Below are 21,258 nucleotides of genomic sequence, written 5' to 3' on the forward strand. Positions count from 1 at the left end.
AAAGATGGTGTGTTCTTGGGGCTAATCAGTCGATACTCATTGACTTTGGAGCTCTTGTACAGAGTTTACCCACCCCATTTAGCCGTTTGTGACACACATTCGGTCTATAAAGCACCATCGTGCGGATGGCATCAAAAAGGATAGAATAATGGAAACGGGAAATGAGGATACTAGGAGGCAAATGCATATCGTTTTATTAATATTGTTTCTTCCAATAACATGTAAGTAGAAAGGTTGTTGATTGACTGTATAAACTAATGAAATATGAAATAAGTTTAAAATCATAGTAAGGTTCTATTACTTTGTAACAACATTAATTAATACGGTATTTCATTTACCGTCTATTAGGAACAAAGAGAAATCGTTGTCGAGACGTTGGATTTATTTTTGTCCAAATAGGATATGACGTAGATTTTAGTATGAGTAACACAATTGATTTCCGTTTGAATTTTTTTAAGTAGAACATTACCATATGTATGATATATAAAGCCATTTAAATCTAGCCATTCCATCTATGTTATATATGTAACGGGTATTAGCAGCATACCACTTGCACGGGGTTTAAATTATTTATCAATAAAGCTAATCAATATCCGTTTAATTCGCCGTCGCCAAGTTCAGATACAATTTTATGTTTTATAGACACAAAATAATTCATTGTGATTTCAATTCCAACCTAAATGGGCTTTAAGATGCTTTTTAGATTAAGAAAATACATCTTTTTATTTAACTATTTAGCAAAATTCAATGAAACATCATTGATATTGAATGAAAAGTAAGTAGAGGGTAATGAAAGATAAATGTTATATTTCCATTTTAAATCAATTACATCAGATAAAAGATTCAATGTGAACCTCCATTTTGATTTAAAGAGGAATAGGTAATTTCAGCACTGACCACAGTGGTCTTTAAACTCTTGACCAAAGGACTAAGGACACATAAAGCTTGTCGCCAGACATTACAACCACTCGGACTTCTCAACTTCATATTGATATAATTATAGCACCGTATACCATAGATAAAACAATTGCATTTGAACATTTTCCAAAAATCAGCCCACGAGGTCTTATAACCAATGACGATGACCTAATTCGGGTCTATATTTAATTACCAATCCCCACCTGACCGATTGACCAATTGAGATTCAAATACATAATCTGTCCGTAATCAAGAATTAAGAATATACATTTGCCAATAGTGTCCCATATTTTGGCCAAAATTAATCTTAAGGTCAGTTGCAAGTTGGATTGATGTTTCAGACTATACTAATTATTGTATTTCTTATTGTTTTATGCGGCAAAAAGCTACAGTTTATTAATGCTATTCTACCAATGTCTCCAACATTCGGGTCACCATTTCTAGACACCTTCGAACAGTCACCGGGTATTAAAGACACTTAAGACAAATTTAAGGATTTTTTGAAAATAACATTAAATGTCCATAGTTCACTGATTTTGAACTCGTGACTCAGTTCGGAACACCTTGGAAAATACCATGAACTGCCCGGAGTTACTCGACGTGGTCTTTTTAAATGAGTCTTGCTGTCAATAAACTATAAAAGGTTGACACAATCAAGCCAAATCCCTATGACATCACGAATCAATATTCGACAAGTTGTTCCTAATTCTTACATTCTATTTTAGTACATTTGCGGTTATGAAATATGAATAGTAAAGCTAATCACATCAATATATAAGTCTCGCATAAAAACACAAATCCGGAATAGTTTTCGTTTGTCATTACGGCTCTTGTCAATCTAAGTAGTAATAATTATATTTTCTTTTCCCTCTTTGTAAGTTAAATGGATTAACTTTACCCCATAGGTAGTGTTAAAGTTATCCTGATGAAAATAAACTCTTTTCAACCGTTTATCAAGTACATTTAAATCTTAAAAGAAGAAGATTAAGAGAACGTTCATATTTAGACGCTACCTTCTTAACCGTCTTCCAAACAAGATACTATATTATAAGATGAACTGCGTTTACAAGCTTATAAGATGAACTGCGTTTACAAGTGCATTCATAAGTTAACGGTATATATAGACGCTACACCTTCTTTTAGAAGTCTTTTAATACAGTATCAAGCTTGGTGTTAACCAATCACAAATGACATTACAAAATGTTACGTCATTTGTGATTGGCTAAGCACAACATAAAACCTGAGATTTTTTTATAATCAACGAGATCAATGTTCAGTGAGGTTATTTGAGTTTAGTATCTAAACATCTCCCATCGACAATATAAATAACTCATAGAAATGGGTCTTAGACACATGGGTTCCCATATAGACGAGTTAACTGATTGGGAAATGCCAGGTTTGGTGCTTAAATCGTGCGTCTTTATCACAACCTTGAATGTGACAGTTTGTGTTTAATAGTTTTCTGCTGATGAAAATGTGGTAGTATTAATTTCATCACTGCGTTCGTGTTATCAATTATCATTGATTTCCAGGTAAAACTATCACAGTGGCATCATTACAAAATATTTTATGATATTATAATGGTAACTTGATGATATGATCATTTTAGTACCATTTCAGTATAGTAAAAACATAAGGTAGTTCTTCTATCCATGTTATAAAATGTTAATCTCACGTTTTAACCTCAATACCTTCTCGTGTATCATATTATAACTTTTCTGAAATAAATCGCAATTAACTATCAAAGTTTTAAACGTAATGTTTTTTCCCAAAGATTAAAACTTTCTATTAAAAAGAAAAACAAACAATTTTGTAAAATTTACTACTATTGCATAAAATACAAAAACACCAGTTATATTCATATTTTGAATACAGTTGAATGGCAAAATAAAGCTGAATGCGGGCTTATTTCAAATGACACAATGCAAGAACAACATATACAGATAATATGGATAGCTTATCAATTTTGTATTTGTCTAAATAATGAATCAATATTTTAGATAGCACTTGATGCTCTTCACATGACTGATGAACCACGTGACAACCATGTCGGATTAGTATTTGCGGATAATAAATGATTAATTAATCGAGTGTTTGATCGAAACTATTGATCAAATTTTCAAAGTTTGCTTAATTCACAGTAGAAACAAGGCATGACATTACGTCGTTTAAAAGTCTAAAATAAACATAACATATTTGAAAAACTCATTTGTTTTAAGGGAAAAAACTTATATAAACGAAGGATATTTGTCCCAAATCATTCTATTCTTTACTTAGTTTTTTGCTTTTCTCATTAATTAAGGAAAGTGTTTGTACAAGAAAGAAATTTCGATTCACCAAACGAACAAATGAAAGTAGCAATTTGAGGTTACCTGCTAGCTACATTGTAAGGTCATGGAGTACTTAGTTATGTATATGACCTTCCTAACCGCAAACGGCTTTTTGAAATACTTGAGATTTGTTTGACAAACTCATGTTTTAGTTCAAACTGCCATGTAAATCTGCGGTATAGTGTAAAGTGACACTTTTTGTATTGTATCAATGTATGATTTAACCTTACTTGCATTTTTGTTCCCAAATGATCAGACGCCGATTAAATATAATTGAACTTTAAGTAAGTGTAAAGCATTTTCGATAATATTTTTATATACTGTATATAATTTTGGCATGAATGCGTCATCGTGATAGCCTTTTGACCGATGTTGATTAAGCGGCTTAAACCCCGCTTGTGTATAGATCTCTCATGCAGACTGGGCCCTCTATAATTACACCTTCCTTTCCCGGACAATATATACCGCCTGTGTGATTTACAGTCGATATTAAAACCATAATCAGTACCATTAGTGGATAGCCATTTGATTCTCGAGATGCCTTGTACATATCTTCAGTAGATGGAACATGATTGCGGACACTGGTTGTTAGAAGTTTTTTTCTTTTCTGACGATTCGGATATACTATTCTACAGAATTTTAAATGGATACCAAAATCGATAGAAGGTATATATATATATATATATGTATACTTACCTACCTTTGTTTTCTGTAGTGTAATTCTTGCTATGGTCTATCGATTCAAAGGGAAAACACTTCTCATTTAAAAATCAGCTGAATGTATAGTTTTCTTTATTGTGTCTAGTATAATTGCAGAGGAAACTCCATTCAATGGTCTTCCCCCACCATAATAAATACAAGTGTTAGTCGGGAAATACTACCCTAACATAGTCGTGTGCTTCTAAACGTGTCATTCATTATGCTCCAGAGGGCAGGTGATGATGTAGCGTGTTTCAATGTAGAAACATGATTTTCAGTCATTGTGATGTCTTCCATGGGTATCAAAAATGAGTTGGCTTGGTACTTTGCCAACCACCGGAGATTAAGGTATTATATATGAAAGCCTTTTGTGGGGTGGGACGGTTGAATGGTGAAATTATATTCATATATCGATATTAAGTTGTAATGTTCGTACAGTATCCGAAGGGAGAGGTCATATTTTGTTAAATTGAAAGTAAGTACAATGGAATTAAATACTAAACCGAAACGAAACGTAATCATTTGGACGATTGGAACTGGACAATATAGAGGAAATTTTATTTGAAGTGTTAATAAAAAGGAAGTGATAGACTGACAGAAAAAAATATGTTATAAATGAAGGCAATATTTGAACTTGGAAAATTTACATCTCCTTTGTGATTTCCTTTCAGGAGTTGTGGCATCTTGACAGCGCATTCATACAGAATGTACAGGAGCAATTAGCTAAAGATGCAATATCAAGAGCTTCGTTGGAAACTCTAGTGCTTGAACACATGAGGAAAACGTCGGTCATCCGAGTTAAGGCCATTACCGTAGGCCCAGCCCCTTTGACTCGGACAAGAAGTCTTACTGATGCCGTTGACGGATACAGAAGTCAGAACTCTTCCGCCGGAAGTACTATCAGTCGGAGGAGTGAGCCGGATTTCCGGAAGTACACAGTTGCCACTCCGGAGTATGAGGATCTTTGGGGATCCAACGACAAACTCAACAATAACCGGACGGTGAGTTCAAATTAACTGTATTGTTTAAGTAATGGTGGATGTTTAAGATATTTTAGTGTTATTATCATTTCCTTTTCTCTCTCTCTCTCTCTCTCTCTCTCTCTCTCTCTCTCATTTCCTTTTCTCTCACTCTCTCTCTCTCTCATTTTGGTGGGGTGGGGGTGGGGGAGTTTATTTTTACGCTGTGAGAGAAACAAAATTACAATTTCCAGTTAAAAAAAGTTAGGATTTTAAAACATACATTAACATATCCCAGACTTACAGTCTGGTTGACCTGCATTTTTTTGTAGTAAACAATATTATAAACATAAGGTTTTATGCACGAACAACCCAACGACACTCATTAAACTTTTTTTTTCACTCAAGACCGGCTGTCGCTATTCTAATGATTAAAATTAGATTATTTGAATGAATGCTTTCATATATAGAACATAATGGATTTTAATTTCTCCAGTGATTCATACCTATTAAGGTGTGTTATTGTTTCACTCAAAGGTAGACTGATGTCTCAAAGTGGATGATGTTTCATAATCAAGTATACCTACAATGTGATAATCTATAGAATAATTTAATTTATTCACTATCAAGCTGTGAATAATTCGACTTAACAGAGAGATAATCCAGATTATCATTTTAGAAAATTTGGCTGCGATTCAAGAAATATCATGACGATTGTTTATTTATAATGTAACACATAACAATTTAACTGCGATTTAAAACAATAAAAGCGCAAAACAACGCAAACAGTCATTCATGAATACAAAATAAGTTTGTCACGTGATACATGATAATACACTTTAAACCTGATATTCTTTGCTAAATACCCAAAAATAGAAATAATGGCTTGCGACAAATTTAAAAATTTGGACTTTTTTCTGTAACAACTAACGGAGGTTCCCATTCATGAATATGTTAATATCACCATTATTACACTGTGCGACACCACATTCAACAATAAAAATCTTTAAATTTTGCCATGTTTAAAAAATCTTTAAATAGAAGCATGCGAGTGTGACAAAACCACAAATGTGGTTATTTCTGTTCATCAAAGGGTTTTGTCCGACACTATTGCAGTCCAGTAACAATGGTATAGTGCGATTAGTAGTTTGCATTATTAACCATTTATATGCATTAGAATAAGAAATCACTCCCCAGCTTTCTTAATTGACTTCTTTCTGACTAGGATATATACGTTTACATAAGAGGTAGATAGAGTGTGTCAAATTATACTAATAGCCCTTCAACTCTGTTTCTCGAGACTGTGGACTACATGTATGTCGGGCAGTAAACAATGACTTGTTGACTAGTCTATGGTTATACTGTTGATACTCCGACTTTCCTTCCTTCATTCCCCCGAATACCGTCTGTAGAACTCCCACAAGCTAGTTATGAATAATGCAACGTTTTGAATCTTTTGTAAACAATAAACGTATGAATTGATTTAAAATAGTATATTTTATAAATCCGGAATAATGGAATACACAATGACAAAAATAATGAAATATTCTTAGAATCTATTCGAACTTGATATCAAACTAAACAATATTATTGTAGTCGTTTTTGATAAATTTCACAATCATTCCCAGCAGACGAGTAAAAGTATTTAAGGTGAGCCCATGATCTACTTGACTAAAGCTAATGTAACAGTCTGATCTGACGTTACCGACCGAGTCCCCGGTGGTCCAAACAAACAATGGGTACATATTTTATAGCACGAATGGTCGTTTATATACAACTATCTGAGTATTGGGGCTGAAACTTTGATCGATCAGTTGTTAGGAATGCGTGTTCATTTATTCTGATATTTAAATGGCTTCATAAACAATTTTGAATTCAGTATTTTCTAAAAATTCAATATTTTTAAATTCCTTGACATGTCAGGCCATTCAGATGTCAAATATCACCAGCCATGACAGGCGTTGTACCTACCAACTAATACATGTCTCTATCAAAACGACTGATTACATGTAATTTCAATGCGACTTAGGTAAGATTAAAACAACCTGCTACGTTTAATAAACTGTTATCTTGTTAACACTTATCTGCTCTATTTACAATTCATCCCAAGGGGTACCAAAATAACTACACAACATAACCATATTAAAAATCCGAAATCTGAGTCGAAACTATCATATTAATGAAAGTATATATAGACATAGATTTGTACAGAAACATATCAAAAGTATATGAATAGAACCACATGCTTCTAAAGAGTAAGCGCTATTGGACAGGTGAGAACTATATATAGAAATATACTATTAGCATCAGACGACAATGAGAATTAAAATATATGTGCTTAAATCATCATAGTAAATATATATATTTCATTGTGGCCAAAGTATGCAATTAATCTCTATGGCCCATTATGCAATATCAGACACCCATTAATTGTACTGTAAAATACAACGCTTGTACTGTAAAATTCTACTTTTCATTTCGGTTTGCCGCAGATGTAGTATCGGCATATTTTTTTTATAAAATGTGGAATATGTAAAAATAATGATTGTCTACTGGGAAATTATTGAACATGGAATCAAATTAAAAACTTTATTTTGTTAAGTTTGATGATCTAATTAGTTAGTCTGTAATGTGTCTACAAATAAGGACGGATTTTTCAGACACTTGATTACAATATCGGGGTAGATGTAAGTACGATATCTGTTCCATACAAACATTTAGTCCCTTGCTGGTCTTGAAATAATGTCACAGAGGTCTTCAGGTACATCTGTTTAATGAAGTAGCTTTACCGTGACCCAAAAAACCACTGATGTGCATCAGGGTATGTTGGTACTGAACTGAATTATTGATATCTTCATGTATTGATTTTAATACGAAAAACCCCTATGTACTAGCATGGCAGCTTTCTCATATTTGCTAAACAGATAATAAAATCTGTATATAACGTAAACAATTGTATTGTTATTTTTATTTATTTGGCAAAAATAGTAAGATATGTACCCATATGATATGTTAGATGTATCGAAGCAAAACTGTCATAAAAGTGCATGTCAATAAAAGATAGCGTTTTCGATCGATTTTACAATAAAGCAGTCTCGTAGATGGTGAACATACATGGAAATATAATGTTTGGTTTTTTTTCTCTATAAAAATATTATCATTTTTATGCATAACGTATGACAAAGCGGAATTGCCATGCAAGGTTCACTTTTCAATAGCTTTTCAAAACATAAGTTTTACCGTTAAGTGTTTTTGTGTATGGTAGGTTGGTGGAAGGGCTTTCTGTCGCTAAAACTGATCAGTTGTAGAGTTATATTGCGTTATATCTAAATCTAAAATTTTAAACTTTCAGCTTATACTCCGGAAATATAAATCTATATTTTAAAAACCTTTCATTAGTCAGTACGTTTAATGAGAACATGTGAATCTGTCAAAGTTTATCTCTGAAGTTATCATGAGTAATTCAAATGAGTCCATTTTGAATTCTGAGATACCATCTTTGTATAATAAATGAATTTTGTATAGTTCATGTAGAATTAATCATGATATTTACAAGTATAATGATTATTGTGAAATATTACTTATCTTAATTTATTCTACCAGGTCTATTCTACCAGGGGGTCCTTTTGGCATAATACTCACTGATTAATATCTTAAATCTCACGATTTAATGATGAAAAAGGACAATATTCTATCATGCTAATTTAAGGTGATTTGAAGGTAGCTTTCACTAGCTGACTACATATTCATATAATATTCGGATAAATTAAATCTTTGTTGTGGTGCTTCTTCTGTTTGTTAGTGAATAAAGTGAATATTTAATACTTGGATATGATAACCATTTGTCATGTTAATTGACAGATGTTTGCGACCGATTTTCGAAACCTTTCCACTGACCGATATTTGAACCAGTCCAAGAAATGAAATACAACACAGTTTAAATGACTTATTTATTGCTGTTCATTTCAAACTACCTTTGTATATGGATATATATTTATTTAATGTCTTTGTGAATTAGAAAGTGAATGAGAAATATCAGGTTCAATAACATTTTGATGAATCGTGCCATAAAATTTGTTTCGAAATCAACTAGGTCGATCGTTCAATTACATAATCAATCAAATGAATAAATCATATGACTTAGTAAGATATCTTATAGATAATCTTCACATTAGTTTGAAATTGTAATTCGGTACAATAAAATAAACTTCAATTGTCTTTTTCAATAGCCTTTAATCAGTATCTAGCACCGCTACCATCCAATAATTTGAATTTTAAACACGATTTTACTTTTTTAAGTAAAGAATAATGGAAGTTCCCGCAAAGTTATGAATGAAAAGCTTGAATTACGCTAATACGGTGTAATTTAAATGATTCCGTTTCAGCTAAAAGATTGGCTAGAATACTAAACACGCTAGAGAAAGGCAGATCAATGAAAGTAAATCTAGAACTGTTCCGTTTCACCTGACAGAACTGTTGTGGTTGTGGGGGGTAAATTGAATTGAACTAAGTTAGAATGATTGTTCTGTAGTCAACTTTACCGCTGATTCATTCAAAGAATTATATTACTGTTTTACCCTACCTTTAAACAACTGGGTTTTAATAGAGAACGGAGCTTTAAAGATAATCTGGGACAAGCCTTTAGAGAACTACCATATGCACTCAATACATTGTTGGTCTTGTTTAACGGACACGGAAATAGGAGAGATTATCTCTGGGATTGGTTTGTAAGATAATCCAAAAAGGACGCCGCGGACAACCGTATAGATTTCCACAAACATAACTTTCACTTTTATTTGAATAAAAAAAATGAATAGAAAATATTGGTAACCATTCCATTTCCATTAATCAGCTTTGTTTAAACGCCATTAACCATTCGTCATGAATATTCATGATGTATAGCAGGTCACCGAGGTTGTCCATACTTGATCGTTATTAACGTATCACTAAAAGCGCTTAATTACTACGATTGCCATACATTTCAAAATGCCGATAGTGATTGCTATTGTTTAAAAGACAATACATTCTGAGAGAACTAAATATTTGTCCACCAAATACACGAAAAATTACTCCCACTCCATTCAATATGTAATTGATCTGTAAAACATTTGCCGTTCGTACGTTTGTTTGTTAACTAACTAAACAGGCGACGTGACTAGAGATGTGAATTGAAAGGATAACAAATACATATTAGTATCCGAGAATCCTAATTGAATGTTTCTGTGTCAGGGACAAACAGATTGGCTAACGATCTAACACTTCAATCACGAAATTGTTCCAGTTTGCAGTTTCGCATTAAAAGCGAAATACACAAAATCTATATATTCACCGAGACATAGAGCAGATTCAACTAATATATAGTCAGAATCAGAAACGCAGTAATATTTTATAAAAGTTATATGATTTACCTGATCTTCGGTCTATTGATAAGCCATTGGCTTCTAGACCACCTTTGAAATATATGAAATACACTTTCCTTTAGTAAGATATTAATCAAATCCATAAGGACGAAACATTTATTTAAGATAAACGCACAGCTAAATCTAATGTTATTTAGCCAAAATTTAAAGACAAACAATTATAGTCAAATGCAGCAATTTCTCATATCATTACTAAAACTGATGCCACTGTCTATAACAAGAGGTCAATGTCATCATCAAGGTCACAAAAGGTCAAACATGAATAGTAGTTATATCAAAGTTTCGAATGCACAGTAATCATTTACAATTACACATATGTAAAATGAAAGGTGAATTTGTTAACTGTATGTTTTAAAATGAAACAAAACACTCGCGAAAGAATATTGTATGAACTTAAATAAACAATTAGAATTTTATCATAAGTTTAAAACGAACATGATTTGTAATATTACTTAGTTGACTGGTGTAGTTATGTTGCGACGTACATATTGAAATAGAAACGAAACGTGCAACCAATTACATTATTGAGTAAGCATTGTCTAAGAGAGCAAATAAACACTCGGCTAGTTCAAACAATGGATTAAGTTCCAGCCTGTCTGTGTTTGGAGGAGACGGGTATATAAATAAGTATTATGGCATTGTATTGGGCAGGTTTTTCAATTTAGCTGGTTTCTATTCATGTCGTAGATTTTTTTTATCTGTTTAACAATAATGGGATGTTCCCTTTAACAAAAGGTACGAACAGGAAACGTTAAATGAAAGTGATCAGTATAAACGGCAAACATGATAAAGCAGGTAGTTTTTCTGATTAAAAATGATATCAAACATGGAAAGTTTATGCATGAATACAAAAAGGTTTGTTTACATATGTATAGATCGTATGCGATATTATAGATTACACTTTTATGGCACGGAAAAGGTTAGAATGGAAGGTCTTTGAGCCATACGATAAAAATCTGCTGCATCACATGACAGGAGTAATTAAAGATGACAAAGCCTTCCGATATCAATATTTATAATATATATATATATATCTTGATATGAATCTATGGCCTTAGTACCCGGGAGATTGAAATAGTATATCGTATATACAATGGCTGTGTTCCGGGTAACTTCTCAGAGTCTGGTGGCCTTTTGTTGATACGTCACAGCGCGTGGGGGTCGGGGGTCACGCGATGGAAGCATAGACACCTCCCCTGCAGAAACGATATATATCAGAGTGTGGGAGGCGTCAGGTAATGGAGTGTCTACTTTAACAAATAAGAAACGGTTCTCTTTTGTACATTGTAAATTAGGTGAAAATGTAATTTATGACGCCGTTGTACTAAATGAAATGTATGAGTGTTTACACCGACCCCACACTTAGGTGTAACCGACTATTTATAAACCACTATCGGATGGATGACTTTAATAGAATCTTAATCAGCCAAATTCACGTGCCTGTATAAATAGGAAAGGGTGTGTTGTGTTGGGTTATTTTCACTTCTATGTTATGAGGAAACGGACACAATGTAACCAGATTCATATTAACCTAAGCAGGGCAGGATGATATTTTGGCTTTGACACAAATCGTGTTTACTAAAAAGGAGAAATCATCAACTAGTCTATTCTAAAACACCTGATTTGGATACTTTTTTTTAATTAACTATGGCTTGTGAAGTCCTTATCATACCGGTGAGTATACCTCTGCAACAATAATGTTTCTTGATTGTCATTAAGATAAAACAAATAACATAGATAAAAATAGTAACTTTTAGCTCTTGACGGGTGGGAATGAAAACATAATAGGATATTTTTACACGCCATATATAAGTGTTTCATCTATAAGCGTCGCAATTTTGACAGCCTTATGGCAAAGTTTGTTTAAGTATTTAGCCTTTAATTTGACATTGACAAGTACGTGTTCTAATACATATACAACAACTATAAGTTTTCACCGAAGGATCAATATCGTGTTTACAAGGCAATATTGTCTTTTTATCGAGCACGATTACATTAATGTATGCATTCACTCATATATGTACTTGGATTTTTAAGCGTTTTGTTAAGGTGAGTTTGATCCAGCTTAATGGTAGCTAGATGTTATCGTCTTTCATTTAAACCCGATTAACAATATTATATTCCATACAAATTTTAAGACTATTTCACATTTATATGTTCTATAAAATTGAGGTCAATGAAAGTTCACTACTTTCCTTTTTATTTCGCACTCGTTTGAATTAAATGTGTGCTCAGTTTTAAAAACCGCAATGTATTTTACACACTGAATTCAGCGCAGGTGGTAGCTGGTCAGGACCTTATCTTAAGTTCAAATAAATACATTACTTGAATAGTACTCCATACATTCACCGATTTCCTTTAAATAAAAATAAAATGGCATTAGCTGATTTACATATTAATTAATATTCCTTCGTTGAAAAAAAAATTAGAAAGAAAGAAAAAATACAATATGTTATTATCTATAATTAATAGCTTTATGTAGATTAAGACACGGATTCCATGTGACACATGAATACATTTCAGTATGAGTCTGTGGAGGTAGCTATTGTTACCATGAATACTATGCCATGGCCTGTGTTCTCCGCTTCCTTAATGAAAGATTCGCGATATGACGCTGTGTATTAAATAGATAATTTAATTACATACTCAGCATCATGTTATCAATGCCCCATAACGGAAAGACGCTAAATACCTATATCATAGTATGTCTGCATTCTTACTCTAACTAAGTGATTGGCTTCAAGGTCGTTATGTAGAAATCGATTTTTACAGTTGATTTCGTTTGTGAATAACGACTGTACTTTTGAGCAAATTTTAATAATCACCGTTGTTTCATAACCTTGGTTGGTTAACTACATAATCGTACTTCAGTTTGGCTAACACACCGTCAATAGCGCTGGTCTTTTTGAAGTGCTCTATAATAACTGGGAACAGCACTAATGAAACTCTCGTATACATTTCCATTATCATACTCATGCCCTGACAAAACTTTAATGCATTGTTTATCCAAATAAATCCTTTGTGTTATGACAATACAACACGCTTGTCAAGTAAGCGGTACCTGCTGTAATGCCAAATTGCTCGTTGGTATATCGATCTTTGGAGTGCTTATAGAAGTTGCATGCGCCCCCGCAACGAGTCGTTTGTTGCCTGATTTAGGGTCTATAGACGAGTGGTTTTCATGACGATATGATTAAATTGGTGTTGTTTATTAATTTTTAGGTCAGCTTATAAACTTTTGGTCAATATTTATCATGTCATTATTTGTATAACGCTGGATTGTTACCAAATACGTTAACAGAAACCTTGACATTTTCATTTGGGTTTAAACGGTTTGGCATTGGGGTAAATCCCTAACAACACTTTTATCGAATTTTATGCCCAGCAACACGGTATCTTGGTTTGTTATTTAATGGTATGAAAATATCATTTCAGAGCTCCGCACGTAGAAATGCCCCACGTGCTGTGACGTCACGGCGGCGATCAGGACAGACTCAGGTGCATGGCCTGTCCCATATGGAACCTCTTAATGAGGGTGTGGAGGAAAGCAGTATGCCAAAGGTTGAGGAAGTAAGTTAAAAATGCAAATTGACCGGAGTACGATTACTGTAGTATATGCCTGTTATCAATACTTTCTATAAAAATGTTACATCGCGCATCATGAAATATGTATCACTCCTTCACAACTATTACCGCAAAGCTCTTATAATAGGTATGACGTGTAAATCCCCTTGGTCTTATTTACAACGTGACATGTTATAATAGACACATTAATTTATAAAATGTCGACAGGCAAAATTGAAGTAAATAATCAATAGTCTTTTCTCAAGGATATTTGATGTTCCATGTTACGTAAATGATGACACTTTAAATTTTACTTAAATACATAATCTCATGGTACAAGTGTTTATTGTTGCGTCTGGTCGCTTTTCAGATCGAGGGAAAGTTGAGCGTAAAGAGTCGTCCAGACAGCGGAATAGCTGTGAGTATGTCATCAGGTAGTTACTCAAGTTACTCCAGTTCGGAAGTTGCCAAGGAAACGGACGATATCGACGAGGCATGCATCACGGAGTCTTCCGAAATGAGAGATAGACTAGGCAAGGTATGTGTGCTTCTACAAGTATCTTAAGAAATTTGATAGGGCATGAGGGTACAAAAGGGAAGGTAGCGTGCTCATGGTCTCTTATTTAGAGATTTGACGGAAAATAAGGGTAGAATAGGAGTAATTAGAGATTCTAATGGAAAAGTGGAGCTTTAATGGTAAATGAAGATATTTTAAGAATGATTTGTGAAGTCTATGTATATGCAGATTTTTGCTGGAAATAAGGTTAAGAATATTTCCTATAAACCTCCAGAGATAAGTTTTACATTAATTTTCCCATAAAATGCTTGTAATTTAATAAGTTAAAAAATGTAATGACAATGTTAAATTCCTCTCTATATGAAACATGAACTTTCAGAACCTTCAGATAATCATCTATAGATAATTATAGATGATAACCACTTACTTTTCTTCCAGGTAAATGCTGACTTACATAATGATATGAAGAGTTTGGCTGCCGCCATTACTAAGGGTCTGACGTCACAGCAGCACAAGGCGCATGCGCTGTACTACTGGCTTACAAACCTAGGTATCGCCAAATATGCCAGGTCTAGCAAAGGCAAGAACACCCCTTCAGGGAAATTAAAACAGCTTGTGGACAAGAAAATATCCTACGCTCAGCTCTATATTGACTTGTGCAAGTAAGTAAATATTGTTTAATACGATTCATATGAGTATTTAATTTACTCCTAAAAAGGCTTTGAACATTTAAGCGATGTATTAGCCAATGTTATTCTGTTAATGTTAATAAATTCTGGAATAAAATCATTCAGAGTATGGGTTTTTTTTTTCCAATGAAAGTTTGCCTAACATCAAAACCGTTCGTGCTTGGGATCTGCAATCAAAGGTGTGAATGTAAAATCAGACGAGAAATGTAGCGGCCAGACCAGGATTCGAACCTGGGACCTCCGAACACTAGCCGAATTTTCTACTGCTGGGCATTGAAGATCAACCCAGTCCACTCCCGCCACACTAATATCAATGAATGACAATGCTTAATAGAACATTTACCATACCATACTGTATTTGCTTTTACACATTTAGTGCATTTGCCTAATGTATTCTTATTTTTTCTCCTGCAGGGCATCAGGGCTGAAGTGTGAAAAGATAGACGGTTACGTAAAGAACAAAGATTTCTTGCCTGGAAACACTGTTCAGACTTCCAAGTGTCAACATACATGGAACGCAATTCACATCGATGGCCAATACAGATTTGTTGATCCAGCGTACGGAGCTCGACGTGAGAAGTTCTTCATGGATCACTACTTTCTAACATCACCCGATGAACTTATCTTATCTCACTTCCCAAAAGAGAAAAAATGGCATTTAATGAATAACCCGATATCTCTAGACGGATTCGAACAAACGGTGAAGACATGGCCAGCGATGTTTCACTTCAACATCCGACCTCTTAATATGAAAGCCGTGATCAGAACTTATGACGGTAAACTCAGCATCACTGTGCTATTGCAGAATGTTGCAGTTATTCCTCAACTGGATTACTCCGGCCCCGGCCCAGAGATCGACTCCGACGCCTTGGTGGATTGCATTGACGAAGAAATCAGAGACAATGAAAACGCGGAAACGTTCCATATATCCTTGCCCAGGGAGGGCAACTATTACTTCACACTTCTTGGACATGTGCTTGAAGATGAGGTTGATGTGCCTGTGTTTCAGTATCGAATCGAATACACAGACGAATTATTATGAAACATTATTGTGTGCTCTTCTTGCGAACGGTTCAGGTGATTTGTCTTGAACACTTGCTTTAAAGCGCACACTGTGTTAGGAGTATAAAATACAGAAAAACAGTTCTCTGACAGCTACACACCACTGCAGGTAAACAAACATGCTTGGTGACAAAATATGTATGAAATACATAGGACAGGCTGTTCAGTCTGTGAACAATAGTCATGAATGAATGCTAATATATTGACTGAACTCCGATAGCGACAACTTGCATCTGCGTGAAAAAGTCTAAAAGCAGATACGGTATGGTAAAGTAATGTGTTTTCTTTTTGGATACGTTGATAGATATTGATTTCATATAGGGTACTTTGATATTAAGAACGCCTGTTTGGTTATTTAGAGGCCTTGGACCCGCGATGGGTTCCTTCCATAGTATCGCATTCCCTTCCAGATGATTAACTATAGCTAAGAGATGATGTTTTATAAATAGAAGTGTGCTCATTGTATAATCATTTTCTTGCTGTAGACCTAGTCTTGATCATCATTATCATCATCATCATCATCATCATCATCATCTCGACAAAGCATTTGTATTTTTCTAGTATATTTTTACATCAAAAAAATGGATGATTAAGAAAAATCATGCTTTCTAAATCGGGTGCGTCTTGAGCAGTTGTATTAATTACTGATAAGTAAAGCGCTGTAGTCGGGCTACATATCAGCTGAAAATACACTGATTGTAATGCTTTAAGTATTCGTTAATTTCCAGAAATCATATATATTTTCACGTGCTAGATGCCATAAGATGTAAAAGATTGGAATGATTGTTGCGAATGTGTGCGTATTTATTACTGTTATATCTGATATCAAAGTGCTAAACAATTATCGCAAGAATGTGAAAGTCGAACGTTTTTGCGCCTGTGCGTATTTGGTGCCATGTTATTTCATCTGATTTCTTACTGTTCATATTTGTTCACTTGCATACTTGTATAAAGATTTGAGGTCGCGCAGTGCTACTGAATAATTGTTAAATTTTGCGGGTTTAAAATTTTGTGATTTATCGCCGAGAACTTATTCGCGGGAGTTTATTTTCGCTAATGATCCTCAAAGCAGTTGAAAGTATTCAATTCACAGTACATGATTTGTAAAACCGTGTTTGTTTTGAAAAAAAAGATATCGCAAGGTATTCAATTTTGCAAATTTGAGGGAATCGGCGAATTTCTCGAAATTAAAAAATCCCACGGATTGTAGCAACTACACAGTAACGGGCATGGTGTACTTGGTATAACAAGGCAAAAGTGGAAAGAGTTCTCAACAATGTATGCCGTATGGAGTATCAGGGAACAAACCGTTAAAGATAATACCAATTCAGTATTGTTCAATTTTTTCTTCATTATCTGACGATGTTTTGTGTCGTTAAAGGTGATTTTGCAGTTTAGATTAAATGCTATTGTTATGTTTCATCATTGATGCAACAGTGAAATATTTATTTTGATGAATGTTTCTTTTACTCAAAAGTGATTATATTGTTAATTTATTATTATGTAAGATCTATTTGATTAATTGATTAAAAAAATAGTGCAAATGAAATGATTATTCATTTAAGAGAGAAACAAATAATTAATCTCCATCGTAAGAGAAGAGAAATGCAAACATTCATTGTTATTTTTCTGTCACGTGTGTTATCAAATCAATCAATAAACATATTGGCACTTACATATGTATATTTCATAACAATTCACTATTGTTTGCATGCTCAAAACATATACCTCGTTTATCCTTTTTTTGGATAAAATTCATAATCAAATTATTGAATCTAATGTGTACTTTCTGTTTGGAGTCTAAACATAATGTTTTGCTTTCATATATACCCCCACTTGTTGTTATTCGGTCTTCGCATATTACAGAGTTGGCTCCTTTGCGGTAGGTTTCAATTGTGACGTCATTATTTTATGGGCGCAATTCACGTAGTTTTCCCCGAAAAAAAATCGTTGCTACGCCCGCAAACACATGACGTCACAATCAATACCTTACCGCAATGACAGATAACTTTGTAAATTGCATGTACAGAATATTGTTTTCTAGTTTAATGGTCCCATTACTTTCGTTATCGATGTTGACATGAAAAGAACAATAATGGCTTTGATTAGGAATAACTTAAATTCGTAAATATACCATTTTAAGACTTACATATCCGTCCATTTTACCAAGTTTCCGTCCAATTTGTTGAATTTGGATCCGTATCTATCTCTTACCATTAGGTGATTTTTAAAATAAGATGAAGACAAATGCCTTGTAGAAATTTCTCTAGAAATTAATATGTCGGAAATATGCAAACAATATACAGTATTTTATGTAAATCTTGCAATCAAATTGTAGCACGAAAAAAAATGCAATCAAAATATCCATGAAAACGAATGATTGGCTTTTAATTATTTATAACCATATTTGGTGCATCTTTGTTGTTGGGACATCTGTATGAGTTATTTCTTTTAAAGTTGAATGTTAAGAGAGAAAATTGCGTTCCCGATATAATCTTTAGTCATTTCAGCATTATCACTGTTTCTTAAATGTTTGATACCATCACTATTACAAGGAATTGAATTCCATAAAGATTTGCGACGGACTAGGGTATTTGTAGTACGTACCGCCGTACTGAAATACCTTTATTTCGGTGTCGCAATCAGGATGACTCAAAGGCGTGAATTTATTCAGGTTATTGCAATGAAGATGACTAAAAATTATTCAGGATACAAAGATAAACTGTGATACATGCGTTAGATATTTAAGCATATTATTTATTGTACATAAATTATATTTATAATATTAAATTATGTTGTTGCTTTAATAAACATTATTTTGTGTAAAATTGACATATGACGTCTGTTATTATCTTATGAGCAATATAGTATATAGTGTTATTTAAACTAAGGAGAACATATTCTATAGGGACGGTTTTGAACCAGGCGTCGTCAGAGAGTAAGAGCATGCTTCATAAACGACACGCACCGTGCATCCATGTATCTGGGTCAGATGAGAAAGAAGAAAACATTTAATACCCCAGACATGTTATAAATCTGAAGGCTACCAAGGTTGAGGCCTTGGGATCAGTCTTCAATAATATAAACAAATGTCCCCACACGGGGTCTCTTACTCACTACATCAAGAAGGAGAACTTGGCTTATTCGAAATGCAATGCAACTAGAACGTTAAACAAGAATAAAACCTGTACGGACTTAATGATAATAAAAATACTCAGAAGAAATTTCAAATGGCATTCTTCAGGATTCATACCTACAACGTAACTATTTAGATAATTAATGGACTTTGTCTGATTAGACGTTCAAGGTGTTTAACAGCGTTTGACATATTTGACGCTATCAAAGCTCCAATTGTTTTGAGCGTTTCAGCGTTTTTGCTCATCTTTCCCAAAATTTATGATTATCATTAACTTCCTGGAGTACTGTTTACGACTTGATACTGTTATCGCAAAACATTTGATGAAAAATACAATTTTTGGTAAAACATGGTTAACTTTAAAGACATGGTTACCATGGCTATCTTTCAATCTTTATGTTTTCTTTAGGGGTAAAATGATCAAGTAAGTGAACGAGATAATTAATGCCGATTGCATTCTGTATATATGTAAACGGGTCTCTGTGTTTTGAGCAATAATCGAAAATTGAATTTCTAATATCGATTCTAATTATAAATAATAATTTAGTTTCTTATTTAATGATGTCATTTTGTCCATAGTTGCTGAATAGGCAATTCACCAATGTATCTTGAATTCGAATTCCCATTTCGACTTAAACATTTTACAGTCAGCTACAACTTTTCTTGTACAATTTAACTTGTCTCTTTCGGCTTAATTTGATGGCAACTTCTCCCTTAAAGTTACAATAATTAAAAAAAAAAACTACTTATAACCCTGATTCTGATTATATCGGCAGAATATGGCTAACCTGCTGACATCCGTTTTGAAGTTATACGACAATACAAACCAATATTTCTGCGGCATCTGAGGATTTATATTATAATATCTTCTTTTGAATTCTATGTAGTATAAACATTGTAATGCTTTTGCTATTTGGTAACAGTATTATCGAAAATAATCCAGTCTAAACACACAAAATAATTAAGACGGTTTTCTGAAGAATATGATACAAAAGATGTCGATATTTTCAATCAAATTCATCAAAAGCTGTATATGAAATTCAAGATGTTATTGTGAGTCTCTCATATATTCAGCGAACTAGCATGTGAAGTTGTTTTTAGGGGTGACTGTTTCAGCGTGCACTTTATATATCATAAATAAGAATGTTTTTAAAGCCTCCAAATACGGTCATTTGATATGTTACCATTACCTTCTTACGCTTGACCGCTTGTTTAGAATTGTGAGGCCAAATTTCAGCATAATGTTTAATGACGGTACGCCAAATGTTGATTTTGTAGTCATTTAAAACGCTATGAAGATATTAAAATGCAATAAAATAAACATTCCGTGTCAAAAATTGATCACTTTTATATGTTTTTCAATTATGTATTTGAGTCTACCAATAATCCTTTGTTATTTGCGAGCGTCGAATCAAATCTGGTCACCCAGGCGTATAATAGAATGTCTGACGGAACAAAATGAATTCCATTTGGAACAACCCAGAGCATGACACCGTATGTAATTCGAGAGGTGTACCGGATAACGGTGCATAAAACCTGACCCGGTATAAACAATAAAGAGAACCTCGATGGCCTTCCGATTGATTATATCCGAAAATGTAATTGCATATTGGCATATATTTTGAATCAATTCTGTAAAAGTCGAAAGTAAATTCTTCTAATGACAGTGGCGTTTAAATGTTTCTGTGCATTGACAATATGGTACCAAAAAATAACCGAGATAAGATATCTCAGAAATTGGGGACGTTTTATATAACGAAATTAAAGCATGATGATAAAATGCATATTTCCAGTCTTGATTTTTTTTAATAATTTTAACATGAACATAGAACAAATTCAAACTACACTGAATACCTATATAACACATGTGTCAACACAGTCTATAGTAAATTCAAAGAAAATAAGGACATTACCGACGAGAAATTTACTTCTATTTACACGAGGAAGACTCAGTGTCCATGAGA

At 33.5% G+C, this 21,258-nt stretch overlaps 1 protein-coding gene across 4 annotated transcripts in view; it reads left to right on the forward strand.

The window, feature by feature from the left end:
- The window catches only part of LOC138304937 (serine-rich adhesin for platelets-like), a 70,398-nt gene extending 51,408 nt beyond the window's left edge, over positions 1-18,990 (forward strand). For all 4 annotated transcript variants that reach the window (XM_069245351.1, XM_069245352.1, XM_069245350.1 and 1 more), the window contains exons 8-12: positions 4,619-4,948; positions 13,762-13,896; positions 14,261-14,428; positions 14,846-15,069; positions 15,511-18,990. In XM_069245351.1, coding sequence (XP_069101452.1) covers positions 4,619-4,948; positions 13,762-13,896; positions 14,261-14,428; positions 14,846-15,069; positions 15,511-16,138 — 1,485 coding nt within the window. In that variant the 3' untranslated portion in view covers positions 16,139-18,990. The remainder of the gene's footprint in view (positions 1-4,618; positions 4,949-13,761; positions 13,897-14,260; positions 14,429-14,845; positions 15,070-15,510) is intronic.
- Positions 18,991-21,258: the final 2,268 nt, after the last annotated feature.

The sequence above is a fragment of the Argopecten irradians genome, chromosome 12 (genome assembly GCF_041381155.1).
Source record: "Argopecten irradians isolate NY chromosome 12, Ai_NY, whole genome shotgun sequence".
In the NCBI taxonomy this organism is placed as follows: domain Eukaryota; kingdom Metazoa; phylum Mollusca; class Bivalvia; order Pectinida; family Pectinidae; genus Argopecten; species Argopecten irradians.